The sequence below is a fragment of the Triticum urartu genome, chromosome 3A, assembly GCF_056163025.1.
Source record: "Triticum urartu cultivar PI428250 chromosome 3A, HENAU_Tu73, whole genome shotgun sequence".
NCBI classification, from domain to species: Eukaryota; Viridiplantae; Streptophyta; class Magnoliopsida; order Poales; family Poaceae; genus Triticum; species Triticum urartu.
In genome coordinates this window covers 373,594,352-373,614,117 of record NC_141875.1, presented here as the reverse complement: position 1 = coordinate 373,614,117, position 19,766 = coordinate 373,594,352, and the positions used below count along the sequence as shown (strand labels likewise).

Genomic DNA, 19,766 nt, shown 5'->3' with positions numbered 1-19,766 from the left:
GTGTAGTCTAGTCACTTGTTGAAATCTCCAGAAAGGCAAATACTCCTTTCTAGTTTATAGGGCTATACTAGCGAGTACTCCCTCCGTCCAAAAATACTTGTCATCAAAATGGATAAAAAGATGTATCTAGAACTAGTATACATCTAGATACATCCCCTTTTATTCATTTTGATGACAAGTATTTCCGGACGGAGGGAGTACTACAATAGTGGGCTCACATAGCAATTTTGTCTCATGCAAGGGCATGGCTATATGCGTGCTCCAAGGTTCACAACTGCCACGTTCGGGTTGCACTTGGCTCTTCGCCTCTTCGAGAAGACGAACAATGATGTTACTACTACTGCTTCTACAATATCGAATCCACTGCTGCATGTCCGTTCACCGCGAGCGGGAGGGATAGCTTGTTGTAGTACTATAAGCAAAAGCATGTCCTCGTCTGCGAGCCACAGCGCGCATGGGCGAGGGAGAAGGCGTGTAGCAGTAAAATCAAGATTCTCCTCGTTGTACGAGTTGATGCGACACATCATAGCACTGGCCCCACATGGTTGCCTCTAAACTTGGCTGAAAGACCCGCAGTGTACAATACTCCATTTGCTGCAACCTCTAACATTTACCCCACCACAAATTAAAATATATATTACTATCTTGACCAGATGAGCGTGCAAACTAGAATCACCAGGATGACAGGTAGGGCCAGAAGATTATTTTAATCAAAAAATATAGCATGGAACTGACCCCAACAATTTTAAGCTTACAGGCACGGTACACGCTATTCTAGATTACTCTACACATGAAACTGCCACACGAGCGTCCGGGCTGCGCTTGGCTCTTCGCCTCTTCAGGAAGTCGAACAATATGATGGAGTACTACTGTAGTGGAGTACTACAGTATGCTTCTGGCCATCTGACACCGATTGAACTGCTGCATGTCCACCACGTACGGGAGGGAGAGCGTGTAGCGAACGAAAGCTTCTCCTGGTCCTGCCAGCCACCACGCTCATGGGCGAGGGAGGGATGCAGCTTCATTGACTTACTGCTCCTGCCTTTGCGTCCATGACAGGTGGTCCCAATAGGTCGGTGGCCCACCTATCATGCAGCCAAAGGCAGGTGCGGTTAAGGCGAGAGGGCGTTGTAGTAATCAAACTTCTCAGTCTTGTACGAGTTGACGCGACACATCAAAGCACTTCACTCGATATATTTCAATATTTTGCGTTTACCGGTGCATTAATTACAACGCATGCATGCATGTCGTGACTCTCCTTTTGATACTTGCATGTGTTGATTTAATGCACCTTGAAGTAGTATGAATATGTGACGATAAAGCTTTGTAATGCCCCGGCCCTAATAAAGCAAGAGATGGTTGTGCACGAGAAGGGCGAGATCATCCAGACGGAATAGGATCCGATGATGGAGCTCTCTATGGTCTCGATGGACCTCACCTTGCTCCACTGCCCCTTGTGCCTCCGCCCCTTGAAGCCTCCAGTGTATGAGGTTCGAATACACCTCGTCTGTTTGGCTAATCGAGCAAGGTTCAGGTTTCTTGATTGATGTGTTGTTCGATTGATTTCTGCGGTGCAAGGGAGGGCGCCTGGCTTGCGCAGACTGCCGCGTCGAGCGCCCCGAAACCAGCGGCAGTGCCAGAAGTGCAAGCGCGGCGGTGGCTTCGACGTGCGGAACACGGCGGTGGACGCCGTCCTCTCCTCGGTGAGGGTGGAGTGCCCGCACGAAGGTTGTGGGCTCTACGTCACTTACCACAAGCTCGCCGATCACCGGAGCATGTGTCCGCTGGCGCCCTGCAAACGCCATATGCCCGTCTGCGGCTACAAAGGCCCGCCGCCGGTGCTCTCCCACCACATCAGCACTGTGCATCCCATGCATGTGCACAGGATCTAGTACGGAAAGGCGCTCCAGCTGCAAGTGCCATTGTCGGAGCCACGGCTCTTGCTGTTCACGCAGGAGGACGGCCGCGTGTTTTTCTTGGTCAGCGGCATGCTCGACATCGGCGCGGCTATCACCGTGTCGGTCGTCTGCATCAGAGCGGGGGCGTCCCCACTGCCGCACTACGTGGCCAAGCTGTTGGCAAACGGCCCGCCAGGCGAGCCCAAAAGCAGGACCGACGCCGTCAAGGTGGAAATGGAGGTGACAAGCAGCAGGGATCCCGGCGACGTCGGCGTGCAGGAGCTGACCTTCTTCACAGTTCCGCCCAAGATGCTGGCCGGGGCTAAGCTGGTGTCCCTCCACATTAAGATTGACAAGCTCACGTCCTAAATGATTCTATAGTGCCTTCTGTTTATCTTAGTAATATGCTAATATAGGGGTTAGCTCGGTCTACTTTAGCTTAAGAGATGGTGGGTTTTGGTGGCGATGCAACAATTACCTCAACATCAGATCAGCAGTGCAAGTAATTTTGAACAGTCGAATGGATATTTTGTGTCTGTTGGATATAAAGATCCTTTGGGTAAGAAGTAACAGCTTATATGCTTTTTTCGAAAAGGAACAGTGATACTAGTATATTTTTTGTTGACATGCACTAATATTTTCGAAACGGACGTCGGGCTGTAGCTAGAAGGGCGGTTGGGACGCAACATCAGCCCATACCGCGGTGACCCATGATTGGGACGCACCGACTGCGGATTTTCTCCCTTGCCGATGTCGACCGCGTCTATGCAGAACATTGTTCCCTTCCCCCAGCTGCGGGATCAGGCCGGATATGTGACCAACGGTGTGCCCACCGTCGTTCTATGCTTGTGAAGAGAGCAACCCAAGCAAGCAGGCTTGTAGCTTAGGCTCCTGCTAGTGTATATATAGTGGTTTTCTTTTTCTCTCCATATCAACCATTTTATATTGCGTATGTGTCATTGAAGAGTGAAATGATGGTTGCTTATTCCGACTAACTTACTGTGTGATTTGACTGCTCCTTTAGTGGCCCCTACACGTACTCCCCCTACGTGTATGCAACAGTCACACGTACACATGGATGCAAAAACGCGCGCGATGCCCTAATGCATGCATGTCTGAGCACACGACGAAACACACACGGTCACGCTCAAGTGCTCAACCTACACGTGCATGCACACACATACTCAGCCAGGGTGAGCTAGTGACCATAGAAACACCGAAAAATGTATATATTGAGCGCAATGAGCATATTATGAAGTCCGCTGACCGTATTTTTACAAATATACAATGACAGACAGTGTATTTATCTCGTTTGAAATTAAGCCATATTAACCGGAGAGGAGGCAGTATGGACTAGCATTACTTTGTTGTGTCCCGTCAACTTGCCGAACGAGGAGAAGCTTGCAGGACGGGAGAAGCTTGTGCGCGATGGCTCGCAGGACAAGGAGAAACTTTTGACTAATGCAAGCTCTCCTTCGCTCAGGCGGTGGACGTGCAACAGTTAATTCGGTGTCAGATTGCCAGAAGCATACACTATACTAGTACTATTATTGTTGCACTTCCCGAAGAGGCGAACAACCAAGCGCAAAGTTTACTAGTACTAGTACTACTACTATAGTCTATAGAGGTATGTACTATACTAGTACTAGGAACTGGATGGAGGAGTGTCTGCACTCTTATTATATTTTTAAAATGTGATAAAGCAATCTTCAACACATTTGGTTCTCTTCAAGGGTTCTCGCATGTGATAATGGAAGTTGATTGCATGGAACACTCGCCACAATTCTCGCTTAATTCTGACTCATATTCTGTTACAAATAGGAGCGCTCGGTAATATTTCCTATTTTTTTGTTATTCAGCATGTAAACAGGTTAGCAAACCTTGCGGTGCATCTTTGTGCGAACCGTGCTTGCTGCACTTTGAATGTGGCCGAGAGCTGGCTTGATGAAACACCTCGCTTCCTACTTTTTTGCGGGGTACCTCGCTTCCTAGTGACCAGTGTCCTGGTTGATCGTCATAAGAATGATTATATATGAATAAAGCTCTCTCATTTACCCACAAAAAAGATTAAGCCATATTAACCGGAAAGGAGGGAGTATGGACTAGCACTACTTGTTGGTGTGTCCCGTCAACTCGCAGAACGAGGAGAAGCTTGTAGGACAAGGTGAAGCTCGCTTACGCCTTTTGACTAATGCAACGTACCCTCGCCCAGGCGGTGGACATGCATCAGTTCATTCGGTGTCAGATTGCCAGAGGCATACACTGTAGTACCGAACATGCGGAGTACCATCATTGTTCGACTTCACGAAGAGGTGAAGAGCCAAGCGCAAGGTTTAGTAGTACGAGTAGTACTACTACTAGAACCGCATGGTGGAGCCTCTGTACTATTTTTTTAATCTCTAATAAAGTACACATTTATTCCGAAGAAGGGCGGAAAACGGCAGCCCAACATGTAATGATGATATCGATCAACCACGCTCGAATATATCTTGGCCTCCGTGCGAGCCCGTCTGTGTGTTCTCGCTCCTCGTCTCTCTCAAGGAACGGCGGGTTGGCCATTTTTCCGTCAATTGAGATAGGTTTGCTCACACTCCGGTCCCACATGTCAGTGATATGCCAAGAGGAGGTGCATTGACCGACTGGCCATACGCGTACTTGGTTTTGCACCTTCATACTACTCCTCCCTCCGTCATAGTTTACAGGGCGCGCTTCATTATGATGCATTTCTCTCAATGCATTTCCATCGCCAGAGAGACTTTAGACGCATTTGGTTTAATGCTCAATTAATTAGGGTTTGGTAACCGCAATTTTCTCTCGATGTAGTACTACAGAGTGGAGTAAGTGCATGCATGTCTGTACCCGGGGTGGAAGCACTGCATGCATGTGTGTACACATTATTTCCTCTAGTAATATACGCTGTGCTATAATTACCAATGCTATTTTTCAGGCCGATCGCTAGTCGCCTTGGTCCCAGAGATTTTCTCTTTTTCTGAAGCGCGCTCTATAAAAAGTGACGGATGGAGTAGTATGAGAGGATTCAAAGGAGAGCGTATTGATGGTTGCTTCTTCCAAGCAACTTACAGTGGGAAAGGTGGGGCTTATGATTTGACTGCTCATTACTCACTATTAATGCGGCGCAACGACCGGTCTAAGTCTCCCATGCGGCTGTGCACTGTTGGAAATATGCCCTAGAAGCAATAATAAAATGGTTATTATTATATTTCTTTGCTCATGATAATTGTCTATTATTCATGCTATAATTGTGTTATCTGGAAATCGTAATACATGTGTGAATGCATAGACCACAACACGTCCCTAGTGAGCCTCTAGTTGACTAGCTCTTTGATCAAAAGATAGTCATGGTTTCCTGACTATGGACATTGGATGTCATTGATAACGGGATCACATCATTAGGAGAGTGATGTGATGGACAAGACCCAATCCTAAGCATAGCTCAAAGATCATGTAGTTCGTTTGCTATACTTTTCCGAATGTCAAGTATCATTTCCTTAGACAATGAGATTGTGCAACTCCCGGATACCGTAGGAGTGCTTTGGGTGTGCCAAACGTCACAACGTAACTGGGTGACTATAAAGGTACACTACGGGTATCTCCGAAAGTGTCTATTGGGTTGGCATGAATCGAGACTGGGATTTGTCACTCCGTATGACGGAGAGGTATCTCTGGGCCCACTCGGTAATGCATCATCATAATGAGCTCAATGTGACCGAGTGGTTGATCACGGGATCATGCATTACAGTACGAGTAAAGTGACTTGCCGGTAACAAGATTGAACGAGGTATTGGGATACCGACGATCGAGTCTCGGGCAAGTAACGTACCGATTGACAAAGGGAATTGTATACGGGATTGATTGAATCCTCGATATTGTGGTTCATCCGATGAGATCATCGAGGAGCATGTGGGAGCCAACATGGGTATCCAGATCCCGCTATTGGTTATTGACCGGAGAGTCGTCTCGGTCATGTCTGCGTGTCTCCCGAACCCGTAGGGTCTACACACTTAAGGTTCGGTGACGCTAGGGTTGTTCAGATATTAGTATACGGTAACCCGAAAGTTGCTCGGAGTCCCGGATGAGATCCCGGACGTTACGAGGAGCTCTGGATTGGTCCGGAGGTGAAGATTTATATATAGGAAGTTAAGTTTCGGCCATCGGGAAAGTTTCGGGGGTAATCGGTATTGTAGCGGGACCACCGGAAGGGTCCCGGGGGTCCACCGGGTGGGGCCACCTGTCCTGGAGGGCCCCATGGGCTGAAGTGGGAGGGGAACCAGCCCCTAGTGGGCTGGTGCGCCCCCCCATGGGCCTCCCCTGCGCCTAGGGTTGGAAACCCTAGGGGTGGGGGCGCCCCACTTGGCTTGGGGGGCACTCCACCCCCCTTGGACGCCGCCCCCCTTGGAGATTGCATCTCCTAGGGCCGGCGCCCCACCCCCCTAGGGGTCCTATATATAGTGGGGGGAGGGAGGGCAGCCACACCCTAGCCCCTGGCGCCTCCCTCTCCCTCCCGTGACACTCCTTCCTCTCCCTTGAGCTTGGTGAAGCCCTGCCGAGATCACCGTTGCTTCCACCACCACGCCGTTGTGCTGCTGGATCTTCATCAACTTCTCCTTCCCCTTGCTGGATCAAGTTGGAGGAGACGTCTTCCCAACCGTACGTGTGTTGAACGCGGAGGTGTCATCCGTTCGGCGCTAGGTCATCGGTGATTTGGATCACGACGAGTACGACTCCATCAACCCCGTTCTCTTGAACGCTTCCGCGCGCGATCTACAAGGGTATGTAGATGCACTCCCCTCTCCCTCATTGCTAGATGACTCCATAGATTGATCTTGGTGATGCGTAGAAAATTTTAAAATTCTGCTACGTTCCCCAACAGTGGCATCATGAGCTAGGTCTATGCGTAGTTTCTATGCACGAGTAGAACACAAAGCAGTTATGGGCGTGGATATTGTCAATTTGCTTGCCGTTACTAGTCTTATCTTGATTCGGCGGCATCATGGGATGAAGCGGCCTGGACCGACCTTACACGTACGCTTACGTGAGACTGGTTCAACCGATTGACATGCACTAGTTGCATAAGGTGGCTGGCGGGTGTCTGTCTCTCCCACTTTAGTCGGTTCGGATTCGATGAAAAGGGTCCTTATGAAGGGTAAATAGAAATTGGCATATCACGTTGTGGTTTGGCGTAGGTAAGAAACGTTCTTGCTAGAAACCTATAGCAGCCACGTAAAAACTTGCAACAACAATTAGAGGACGTCTAACTTGTTTTTGCAGCATGTGCCGTGTGATGTGATATGGCCAAAAGGATGTGATGAATGATATATGTGATGTATGAGATTGATCATGTTCTTGTAATAGGAATCACGACTTGCATGTCGATGAGTATGACAACCGGCAGGAGCCATAGGAGTTGTCTTTATTTATTTATGACCTGCGTGTCAACATAAACGTCATGTAATTACTTTACTTTATTGCTAAAATGTTAGCCATAGTAGTAGAAGTAATAGATGACGAGACAACTTCAAGAAGACACGATGATGGGGATCATGATGATGGAGATCATGGTGTCATGCCGGTGACAACGATGATCATGGAGCCCCGAAGATGGAGATCAAAAGGAGCAAATGATATTGGCCATATCATGTCACTATTTGATTGCATGTGATGTTTATCATGTTTTACATCTTATTTGCTTAGAACGACGGTAGCTTAAATAAGATGATCCCTCGTAATAATTTCAAGAAAGTGTTCCCCCTAACTGTGCACCGTTGCGAAGGTTCGTTGTTTCGAAGCACCACGTGATGATCGGGTGTGATAGATTCTAACGTTCGAATACAACGGGTGTAAGCCAGATTTACACACGCAATACACTTAGGTTGACTTGACGAGCCTAGCATGTACAGACATGGCCTCGGAACACGGAAGACCGAAAAGTCGAGCATGAGTCGTATAGAAGATACGATCAACATGAAGATGTTCACCGATGTTGACTAGTCCGTCTCACGTGATGATCGGACACGGCCTAGTTGACTCGGATCATGTTTCACTTATATGACTAGAGGGATGTCTATCTGAGTGGGAGTTCATTGAATAATTTGATTAGATGAACTTAATTATCATGAACTTAGTCTAAAATCTTTACACTATGTCTTGTAGATCAAATGGCCCACGCTAATGTTGCCCTCAACTTCAACGCATTCCTAGAGAAAACCAAGCTGAAAGATGATGGTGGCAACTATACGGACTGGGTCCGGAACCTGAGGATCATCCTCATAGCTGCCAAGAAAGATTATGTCCTAGAAGCACCGCTAGGTGACGCACCCATCCCAGAGAACCAAGACGTTATGAACGCTTGGCAGTCACGTGCTGATGATTACTCCCTCGTTCAGTGCGGCATGCTTTACAGCTTAGAACCGGGGCTCCAAAAGCGTTTTGAGCGACACGGAGCATATGGGATGTTCGAAGAGCAGAAAATGGTTTTCTAAGCTCATGCCCGGGTCGAGAGATATGAAGTCTCCGACAAGTTCTTCAGTTGTAAGATGGAGGAAAATAGTTCTGTCAGGGAGCACATACTCAAACTGTCTGGGTTGCATAACCGCTTGACTCAGCTGGGAGTTATTCTCCCAGATGACGCGGTCATTGACAGAATCTTTCAGTCGCTTCCACCGAGCTACAAGAGCTTTGTGATGAACTTCAATATGCAGGGGATGGAAAAGACCATTCCTGAGGTATATTCAATGCTGAAATCAGCGGAGGTGGAAATCAAAAAGGAACATCAAGTGTTGATGGTGAATAAAACCACTAAGTTCAAGAAAGGCAAGGGTAAAAGAACTTCAAGAAGGACGGCAAGGGAGTTGCCGCGCCCGGTAAGCAAGCTGCCGGGAAGAAGTCAAAGAATGGACCCAAGCCTGAGACTGAGTGTTTTTATTGCAAGGGAAGTGGTCACTGGAAGCGGAACTGCCCCAAATACTTAGCGGACAAGAAGACCGGCAACACTAAAGGTATATGTGATATACATGTAATTGATGTGTACCTTACCAGTACTCGTAGTAGCTCCTGGGTATATGATACCGGTGCGGTTGCTCGCATTTGTAACTCAAAGCAGGAGCTGCGGAATAAGCGGAGACTGGCGAAGGACGAGGTGACGATGCGCGTCGGGAATGGTTCCAAGGTCGATGTGATCGCCGTCGGCACGCTACCTCTACATTTACCTACGGCATTAGTTTTAAACCTCAATAATTGTTATTTAGTGCCAGCTTTGAGCATGAACATTGTATCAGGATCTTCTTTAATTCGAGATGGCTACTCATTTAAATCCGAGAATAATGGTTGTTCTATTTATATGAGAGATATGTTTTATGGTCATGCTCCACTGGTGAATGGTTTATTCTTAATGAATCTCGAGTGTAATGTTACACATATTCATAGTGTGAATACCAAAAGATGTAAGGTTGATAATGATAGTCCCACATACTTGTGGCACTGCCGCCTTGGTCACATAGGTGTCAAACGCATGAAGAAGCTCCATGCAGATGGACTTTTGGAGTCTCTTGATTACGAATCATTTGACACGTGCGAACCATGCCTCATGGGTAAAATGACCAAGACTCCGTTCTCAGGAACAATGGAGTGAGCAACCAACTTATTGGAAATCATACATACTGATGTGTGCGGTCCAATGAGTGTTGAGGCTCGCGGTGGCTATCGTTATGTTCTCACCCTCACTGATGACTTGAGTAGATATGGGTATGTCTACTTGATGAAACACAAGTTTGAGACCTTTGAAAAGTTCAAGGAATTTCAGAGTGAGGTTGAGAATCAACATGACAGAAAAATCAACTTCCTGCGATCAGATCGTGGGGGAGAATACTTGAGTCATGAATTTGGCACACACTTAAGGAAATGTCGAATAGTTTCACAACTCATGCCGCCTGGAACACCTCAGCATAATGGTGTGTCCGAACGTCGTAATCGCACTCTATTGGATATGGTGCGATCTATGATGTCTCTTGCCGATCTACCGCTGTCATTTTTGGGCTATGCTTTAGAGACTGCCGCATTCACTTTAAATAGGGCTCCGTCGAAATCCGTTGAGACGACACCGTATGAATTATGGTTTGGGAATAAACCTAAGCTGTAGTTTCTAAAAGTTTGGGGATGCGATGCTTATGTCAAGAAACTTCAACCTGGAAAGCGCGAACCCAAATCGGAAAAATGCGTCTTCATAGGATACCCTAAAGAAACTATTGGGTATACCTTCTACCTTAGATCCGAAGGCAAGATCTTTGTTGCCAAGAATGGATCATTTCTAGAGCAAGAGTTTCTCTTGAAAGAAATAAGTGGGAGGAAAGTAGAACTTGATGAAGTATTACCTCTTGAACCGGAGAGTGGCGCAGCTCAGGAAATTGTTCCTGAGGTGTCTGCACCGACTAGAGAGGAAGTTAATGTTGATGATCATGAAACTTCAGATCAAGTTGCTACTGAACTTCGTAGGTCCACAAGGACACGTTCCGCACCAGAGTGGTACGGCAACCCTGTCTTGGAAATCATGTTGTTAGACAACTGTGAACCTTCGAACTATGAAGAAGCGATGGCGGGCCCGGATTCCGACAAATGGTTGGAAGCCATGAAATCCGAGATAGGATCCATGTATGAAAACAAAGTATGGACTTTGACTGACTTGCCCGATGATAGGCAAGCCATAGAAAATAAATGGATCTTTAAGAAGAAGACAGACGCGGATGGTAATGTAACCATCTATAAAGCTCGGCTTGTCGCTAAGGGCTATCGACAAGTTCAAGGGGTTGACTACGATGAGACTTTCTCACCCGTAGCGGAGCTGAAGTCCGTCGAAATCATGTTAGCAATTGCCGCATTCTATGATTATGAGATATGGCAAATGGACGTCAAAATGGCATTCCTTAATGGTTTCCTTAAGGAAGAATTGTATATGACGCAACCGGAAAGTTTTGTCGATCCTAAGAATGTTGACAAGGTGTGCAAGCTCCAACACTCAATCTATGGGCTGGTGCAAGCATCTCGGAGTTGGAACATTCGTTTTGATGAGATGATCAAAGCGTTTGGGTTTATGCAGACTTATGGAGAAGCCTGCATTTACAAGAAAGTGAGTGAGAGCTCTGTAGCATTTCTCATATTGTATGTGGATGACATACTGTTGATGGGAAATGATATAGAATTCTTGGAAAGCATAAAGGCCTACTTGAACAAGTGTTTTTCAATGAAGGATCTTGGAGAAGCTGCTTACATATTAGGCATCAAGATCTATAGAGATAGATCGAGACGCCTCACTGGTCTTTCACAGAGTACGTACCTTGACAAGATATTGAAGAAGTTCAATATGGATCAGTCAAAGAAGGGGTTCTTGCCTATATTGCAAGGTACGAGATTGAGCACGGCTCAATGCCTGACCACGGCAGAAGATAGAGAAAAGATGAGTGTCGTCCCCTATGCCTCGGCCATAGGGTCTATCATGTATGCTATGTTGTGTACCAGACCTGAAGTAAACCTTGCCGTAAGTTTGGTAGGAAGGTACCAAAGTAATCCCGGCATGGAACACTAGACAGCGGTCAAGAATATCCTGAAGTACCTGAAGAGGACTAAGGATATGTTTCTCGTTTATGGAGGTGACGAAGAGCTCGTCGTAAAGGGTTATGTTGATGCTAGCTTCGACACAGATCTGGATGACTCTAAGTCACAAACTGGATACGTGTATATTTTGAATGGTGGGGCAGTAAGCTGGTGGAGTTGCAAGCAAAGCGTTGTGGCGGGATCTACATGTGAAGCGGAGTACATGGCAGCCTCAGAGGCAGCACAAGAAGCAATCTGGGTGAAGGAGTTCATTACCGACCTAGGAGTCATACCCAATGCGTCGGGCCCGATGACTCTCTTCTGTGACAACACAGGAGCTATTGCACTTGCCAAGCAGCCCAGGTTTCACAGGAAGACCAGGCATATCAAGCGTCGCTTCAACTCCATTCGTGAAAGTGTTCAAAATGGAGACATAGATATTTGTAAAATACATACGGACCTGAATGTGGCAGATCCGTTGACTAAACCTCTCCCTAGAGCAAAACATGATCAACACCAGAATTGCATGGGTGTTCGATTCATCACAATGTAACTAGACTATTGACTCTAGTGCAAGTGGGAGACTATTGGAAATATGCCCTAGAGGCAATAATAAAATGGTTATTATTATATTTCTTTGTTCATGATAATTGTCTATTATTCATGCTATAGTTGTGTTATCCGGAAATCGTAATAAATGTGTGAATGCATAGACCACAACACGTCCCTAGTGAGCCCCTAGTTGACTAGCTCGTTGATCAAAATATAGTCATGGTTTCCTGACTATGGACATTGGATGTCATTGATAACGGGATCACATCATTAGGAGAATGATGTGATGGACAAAACCCAATCCTAAGCATAGCTCAAAGATCGTGTAGTTCGTTTGCTATAGATTTTCCGAATGTCAAGTATCATTTCCTTAGACCATGAGATTGTGCAACTCCCGGATACCGTAGGAGTGCTTTGGGTGTGCCAAACGTCATAACATAACTGGGTGACTATAAAGGTACACTACGGGTATCTCCGAAAGTGTCTGTTGGGTTGGCATGAATCGAGACTGGGATTTGTCACTTCGTATGACGGAGAGGTATCTCTGGGCCCACTCGGTAATGCATCATCATAATGAGCTCAATGTGACCAAGTGGTTGATCACGGGATCATGCATTACGGTACGAGTAAAGTGACTTTCCGGTAACGAGATTGAACGAGGTATTGGGATACCGACGATCGAGTCTCGGGCAAGTAACGTATCGATTGACAAAGGGAATTGTATACGGGATTGATTGAATCCTTGATATCGTAGTTCATCCGATGAGATCATCGAGGAGCATGTGGGAGCCAACATGGGTATCCAGATCCTGCTGTTGGTTATTGACAGGAGAGTCGTCTCGGTCATGTCTGCGTGTCACCCGAACCCGTAGGGTCTACACACTTAAGGTTCGGTGACGCTAGGGTTGTTGAGATATTAGTATACGGTAACCCGAAAGTTGTTCGGAGTCTTGGATGAGATCCCGGACGTCACTAGGAGTTTCGGAATGGTCCGGAGGTGAAGATTTATATATAGGAAGTTAAGTTTCGGCCATCGGGAAAGTTTCGGGGGTAATCAGTATTGTACCGGGACCACCGGAAGGGTCCCGGGGGTCCACCGGGTGGGGCCACCTGTCCCGGAGGGCCCCATGGGCTGAAGTGGGAGGGGAACCAGCCCCTAGTGGGCTGGTGTGCCCCCCATGGGCCTCCCCTATGCCTAGGGTTGGAAACCCTAGGGGTGGGGGCGCCCCACTTGGCTTGGGGGCACTCCACCCCCCTTGGCCGCCGCCCCCCTTGGAGATTGCATCTCCTAGGGCCGCCCCCCCTAGGGGTCCTATATATAGTGGGGGGAGGGAGGGCAGCCGCACCCTAGCCCCTGGCGCCTCCCTCTCCCTCCCGTGACACTCCTTCCTCTCCCTTGAGCTTGGCGAAGCCCTGCCGAGATCACCGTTGCTTCCACCACCACGCCGTCGTGCTGCTAGATCTTCATCAACTTCTCCTCCCCCCTTGCTAGATCAAGTTGGAGGAGACGTCTTCCCAACCGTACGTGTGTTGAACGCGGAGGTGTCGTCCGTTCGGCGCTAGGTCATCGGTGATTTGGATCACGACTAGTACGACTCCATCAACCCCGTTCTCTTGAACGCTTCCGCGCGCGATCTACAAGGGTATGTAGATGCACTCCCCTCTCCCTCGTTGCTAGATGACTCCATAGATTGATCTTGGTGATGCGTAGAAAATTTTAAAATTCTGCTACGTTCCCCAACAGCTACCCCCTCGGTTCTTAAATATACTCTGGAGTATTTGTCTTTCTAGAGATTTCAATGAGTGACTACTCAAATATTTGTCTTTTTAGAGATTCAAATGGACTACTACATACAGATGTATATAGGCATATTTTAGAGTGTAGATTCACTCATTTGCTCCGTATGTAGTCACTTGTTGAAATCTCTAGAAAGACAAATATTTAGGAACGGAGGGAGTACACATACGGAGCAAAATGAGTGAATCTACACTCTAAAATATGCCCATTTGAAATTTGTAAAAAGACAAATATTGTTGATGACAGTTGCGATGAGAAAAAAGAAGCATAATCCTTGTCCTAAGGGAAGATAAGAACACGGTTGTGTTTGTCTAAAAAAGTGTGAGGACGAGATTGCAATATGGAAAGTACGCCGGACGAGCTACGTTTTGTGCAAAGAACTATGGAAGATCCACATGCAACGGCGTGGGAAGACGGGCAGTGGAGCAAGGCCGGAGGGGATACCTGGAGCTCGTCAGGATGTAACTAGGTGAGCGGCGGCAGGTGGAATCTGCCCATACTGCGGCAGTGAGCAGGTGGCGTAGGCCCTACCGCGTCGGAGCTTGGTCAGAGAGAACGGCATGTACCACAGATCGGGACGTGCTGCCTCGGTGCCGTCGAACGGAGAAATGATGCACGTCCTCCCTTTCCGCCGTCGAACAGGATGCGGCAGGATCAGTGACCAACGGTGAGAGAGAGAGGCCACCGCAGCCTTGTGTGAGATACTCTGAAGAGAGACAAACCAGGCAGGGAGGCTCCATTGTATATAGTGGAGCGGACTACCTTTTTCTCCATAAAAATCATTTTATATTCTGTGTACGTGCCATTGAGCGATATAACTTTATTTTAAAAAACGCGCCAACGTGCACGTGTGGTACACGACCTCCGTAGGTAAACAACCGCTACACGCGTTCAAATTAGCACGTGGGCTGTCATTTCATACAGAAATGAGCTCCATTGTGTACCCGCGCAGGTGTGGCTGGGCACGAAGTGTGAGTACGTGCACGGTGCACCTATTCTCTTCTTGTATACATACACCACCTACGTGGGGTTGTGTGAGAGAGATACAAACGTAGAGAGATATAGTGTGTGGGTTCGTGAGAGTTTTTGGGGGGGGGGGGTCAATCAAAAAATGTAACATATGCAATGTGTGTGAAATAGAGTCCTGGATATATCATATATATAGAGGGGGCGATCCACGAGAAGAGAGTGGAGGTATCATCGCTTGAGGTGTCCATAGAATCGAAGAGAGGGATGATGTGTGTGTGCGCGCGCGGTCGATAAAGAGTGCCATCGAATTTGTGTGTGCCCACGTCAAAGATATAGAGTGGCTGGCCTACTAGAACAAGAGAGGGGACAGGTGCAGTTTGTCTCTGTGGCATGGATACCTACCTACAACGCTCGACTATCGGTGTGTGGTGGGGGAGGGAGGCCTAATTAACTATAGAGGTACAATGGCTGGTATACGTGTGGAGGAGGAGAGAGGCCTACCTCATGTATTAAGGGAGATCGATCAGCATCCATGCATATGTGTAGGAGAGGAATAAGGTTGGGACAGAGACAGAGCTAGAGTGTTGGAGGGGGTGGTAGTGGAGTTGATTCTAGCAAATGGTGGGATAGGCTTGCTAGACAACCGGAGGGCACGCCTGCAATATCAATAAGAGAGGGGATGGCTGCCTGTCTGTGCATGTGCATGTGTGAGACGGGTCAGGAGGCATGCACGAATGATGAGGGGGATGATATGGCTATGGTAAGCAGACATAACTACATAGGAATATCAATCGTCCTTTGTCAGAGAAAGGAGAGACATAACTTGTGAGGTACGTCGATCGATGGGGGGATAGTTAAAGTCGACCTGGGTATATGTGTTGGGGAACGTAGCAGAATTTTAAAATTTTCTACGCATCACCAAGGTCAATCTATGGAGTCATCTAGCAACGAGGGAGAGGGGAGTGCATCTACATACCCTTGTAGATCGCGCGCGGAAGCATTCAAGAGAACGGGGTTGATGGAGTCGTACTCGTCGTGATCCAAATCACCGATGACCTAGCGCCGAACGGACGGCACCTCCGCGTTCAACACACATACGGTTGGGAAGACGTCTCCTCCAACTTGATCCAGCAAGGGGGAAGGAGAGGTTGATGAAGATCCAGCAGCACGATGGTGTGGTGGTGGAAGCAACGGTGATCTCGGCAGGGCTTCGCCAAGCTCAGGGAGAGGGAGGAGTGTCACGGGAGGGAGAGGGAGGCGCCAGGGGCTAGGGTGCGGCTTCCCTCCCTCCACCCCCCCACTATATATAGGGTCCCTAGGGGGGCGCCGGCTCTAGGAGATCCAATCTCCAAGGGGGGGCGCCGGCCAAGGGGGTGGCTTGCCCCCCAAGCCAAGTGGGGCGCCCCCCACCCCTAGGGTATCCAACCCTAGGCGCAGGGGAGGCCCAAGGGGGGCGCACCAGCCCACTAGGGGCTGGTTCCCCTCCCACTTCAGCCCATGCCCTCCGGGATAGGTGGCCCCACCCGGTGGACCCCCGGGACCCTTCCTGTGGTCCCGGTACAATACCGATTACCCCCGAAACTTTCCCGATGGCCGAAACTTGACTTCCTATATATCAATCTTCACCTCCGGACCAATCCGGAGCTCCTCGTGACGTTCTAGATCTCATTCGGGACTCCGAACAACTTTCGGGTTACCGTATACTAATATCTCAACAACCCTAGAATCACCGAACCTTAAGTGTGTAGACCCTACGGGTTCGGGAGACACGCAGACATGACCGAGACGACTCTCCGGGAAATAACCAACAGCGGGATCTGGATACCCATGTTGGCTCCCACATGCTCCTCGATGATCTCATTGGATGAACCACGATGTCGAGGATTCGATCAATCCTGTATACAATTCCCTTTGTCAAGCGGTACGTTACTTGCCCGAGACTCGATCGTCAGTATCCCAATACCTCGTTCAATCTCATTACCGGCAAGTCACTTTACTCGTACCATAATGCATGATCCTGTGATCAACCACTTGGTCACATTGAGCTCATTATGATGATGCATTACCGAGTGGGCCCAGAGATACCTCTCCGTCATACGGAGTGACAAATACCAGTCTCGATTCGTGCCAACCCAACAGACACTTTCGGAGATACCTGTAGTGTACCTTTATAGTCACCCATTTACGTTGTGACGTTTGGCACACCCAAAGCACTCCTACGGTATCCGGGAGTTGCACAATCTGATGGTCTAAGGAAATGATACTTGACATTCGGAAAAGCTATAGCAAACGAACTACATGATCTTTGAGCTATGCTTAGGATTGGGTCTTGTCCATCACATCATTTTCCTAATGATGTGATCCCGTTATCAATGACATCCAATGTCCATAATCAGGAAACCATGACTATCTTTCGATCAACGAGCTAGTCAACTAGAGGCTCGCTAGGGACGTATTGTGGTCTATGTATTCACACATGCATTACGATTTCCGGATAACACAATTATAGCATGAATAATAGACAATTATCATGAACAAAGAAATATAATAATAACCATTTTATTATTGCCTCTAGGGCATATTTCCAACAGTCTCCCACTTGCACTAGAGTCAATAGTCTAGTTACATTGTGATGAATCGAACACCCATGCAGTTCTGATGCTGATCATCTTTTGCTCTAGGGAGAGGTTTAGTCAATGGATCTGCCACATTCAGGTCCGTATGTACTTTACAAATATCTATGTCTCCATTTTGAACACTTTCACGAATGGAGTTGAAGCGACGCTTTATGTGCCTGGTCTTCCTGTGAAACCTGGGCTCCTTGGCAAGGGCAATAGCTCTAGTGTTGTCACAGAAGAGAGTCATCGGGCCCGACGCATTGGGTATGACTCCTAGGTCGGTAATGAACTCCTTCACCCAGATTGCCTCTTGTGCTGCCTCCGAGGCTGCCATGTACTCCGCTTCACATGTAGATCCCGCCACAACGCTTTGCTTGCAACTGCACCAGCTTACTGCCCCACCATTCAAAATATACACGTATCCGGTTTGTGACTTAGATTCATCCAGATCTGTGTCGAAGCTAGCATCGACGTAACCCTTTACGACGAGCTCTTCGTCACCTCCATAAACGAGAAACATATCCTTAGTCCTCTTCAGGTACTTCAGGATATTCTTGACCGATGTCCAGTGTTCCATGCCGGGATTACTTTGGTACCTTCCTACCAAACTTACGGCAAGGTTTACATCAGGTCTGGTACACAGCATAGCATACATGATAGACCCTATGGCCAAGGCATAGGGGACGACACTCATCTTTTCTCTATCTTCTGCCGTGGTCGGGCATTGAGCCGTGCTCAATCTCGTACCTTGCAATACAGGCAAGAACCCCTTCTTTGACTGATCCATTTTGAACTTCTTAAATATCTTGTCAAGGTACGTACTCTGTGAAAGACCAATGAGGTGTCTCGATCTATCTCTATAGATCTTGATGCCTAATATATAAGCAGCTTCTCCAAGATCCTTCATTGAAAAACACTTGTTCAAGTAGGCCTTTATGCTTTCGAAGAATTCTATATCATTTCCCATCAACGGTATGTCATCCACATACAATATGAGAAATGCTACAGAGCTCCCACTCACTTTCTTGTAAATGCAGGCTTCTCCATAAGTCTGTGTAAACCCAAACGCTTTGATCATCTCATCAAAATGAATGTTCCAACTCCGAGATGCTTGCACCAGCCCATAAATCGAGCTTTGGAGCTTGCACACCTTGTCAGCATTCTTAGGATCGACAAAACCTTCCGGATGCATCATATACAATTCTTCCTTAAGGAAACCATTAAGGAATGCCGTTTTGACGTCCATTTGCCATATCTCATAATCATAGAATGCGGCAATTGCTAACATGATTCGGACGGACTTCAGCTTCGCTACGGGTGAGAAAGTCTCATCATAGTCAACCCCTTGAACTTGTCGATAACCCTTAGCGACAAGCCGAGCTTTATAGATGGTTACATTACCATCCGCGTCTGTCTTCTTCTTAAAGATCCATTTATTTTCTATGGCTCGCCGATCATCGGGCAAGTCAGTCAAAGTCCATACTTCGTTTTCATACATGGATCCTATCTCGGATTTCATGGCTTCCAGCCATTTGTCGGAATCCAGGCCCACCATCGCTTCTTCATAGTTCGAAGGTTCACCGTTGTCTAACAACATGATTTCCAAGACAGGGTTGCCGTACCACTCTGGTGCGGAACGTGTACTTGTGGACCTACGAAGTTCAGTAGCAACTTGATCTGAAGTTTCATGATCATCATCATTAACTTCCTCTCTAGTCGGTGCAGGCACTTTAGGAAAAATTTCCTGAGCTGCGCCACTCTCCGGTTCAAGAGGTAATACTTCATCAAGTTCTACTTTCCTTCCACTTATTTCTTTCGAGAGAAACTCTTTCTCTAGAAAGGATCCATTCTTGGCAACAAAGATCTTGCCTTCGGATCTAAGGTAGAAGGTATACCCAATAGTTTCTTTAGGGTATCCTATGAAGACGCATTTTTCCAATTTGGGTTCGAGCTTTTCAGGTTGAAGTTTCTTGACATAAGCATCGCATCCCCAAACTTTTAGAAACGACAGCTTAGGTTTCTTCCTAAACCATAATTCATATGGTGTCGTCTCAACGGATTTCGACGGAGCCCTATTTAAAGTGAATGCGGCAGTCTCTAAAGCATAGCCCCAAAATGACAACGGTAAATCGGTAAGAGACATCATAGATCACACCATATCCAACAGAGTGTGATTACGACATTCGGACACACCATTACGCTGAGGTGTTCCAGGCGGCGTGAGTTGTGAAACTATTCCACATTTTCTTAAGTGTGTGCCAAATTCGTGACTCAAGTATTCTCCTCCATGATCTGATCGCAAGAATTTGATTTTCCTGTCACGTTGAT

At 47.4% G+C, this 19,766-nt stretch overlaps 1 protein-coding gene across 1 annotated transcript; it reads left to right on the top strand.

Annotated features, from left to right (window-relative positions):
- Positions 1-1,427: 1,427 nt before the first annotated feature.
- LOC147979749 (putative E3 ubiquitin-protein ligase SINA-like 6) lies at positions 1,428-2,267 on the top strand. Its single transcript, XM_087515332.1, has 3 exons — positions 1,428-1,483; positions 1,601-1,862; positions 1,956-2,267. The coding sequence occupies exons 1-3, from the start codon at positions 1,428-1,430 to the stop codon at positions 2,265-2,267; spliced, it is 630 nt and encodes a 209-aa protein (XP_087371458.1).
- The last annotated feature ends 17,499 nt before the right edge of the window (positions 2,268-19,766 follow it).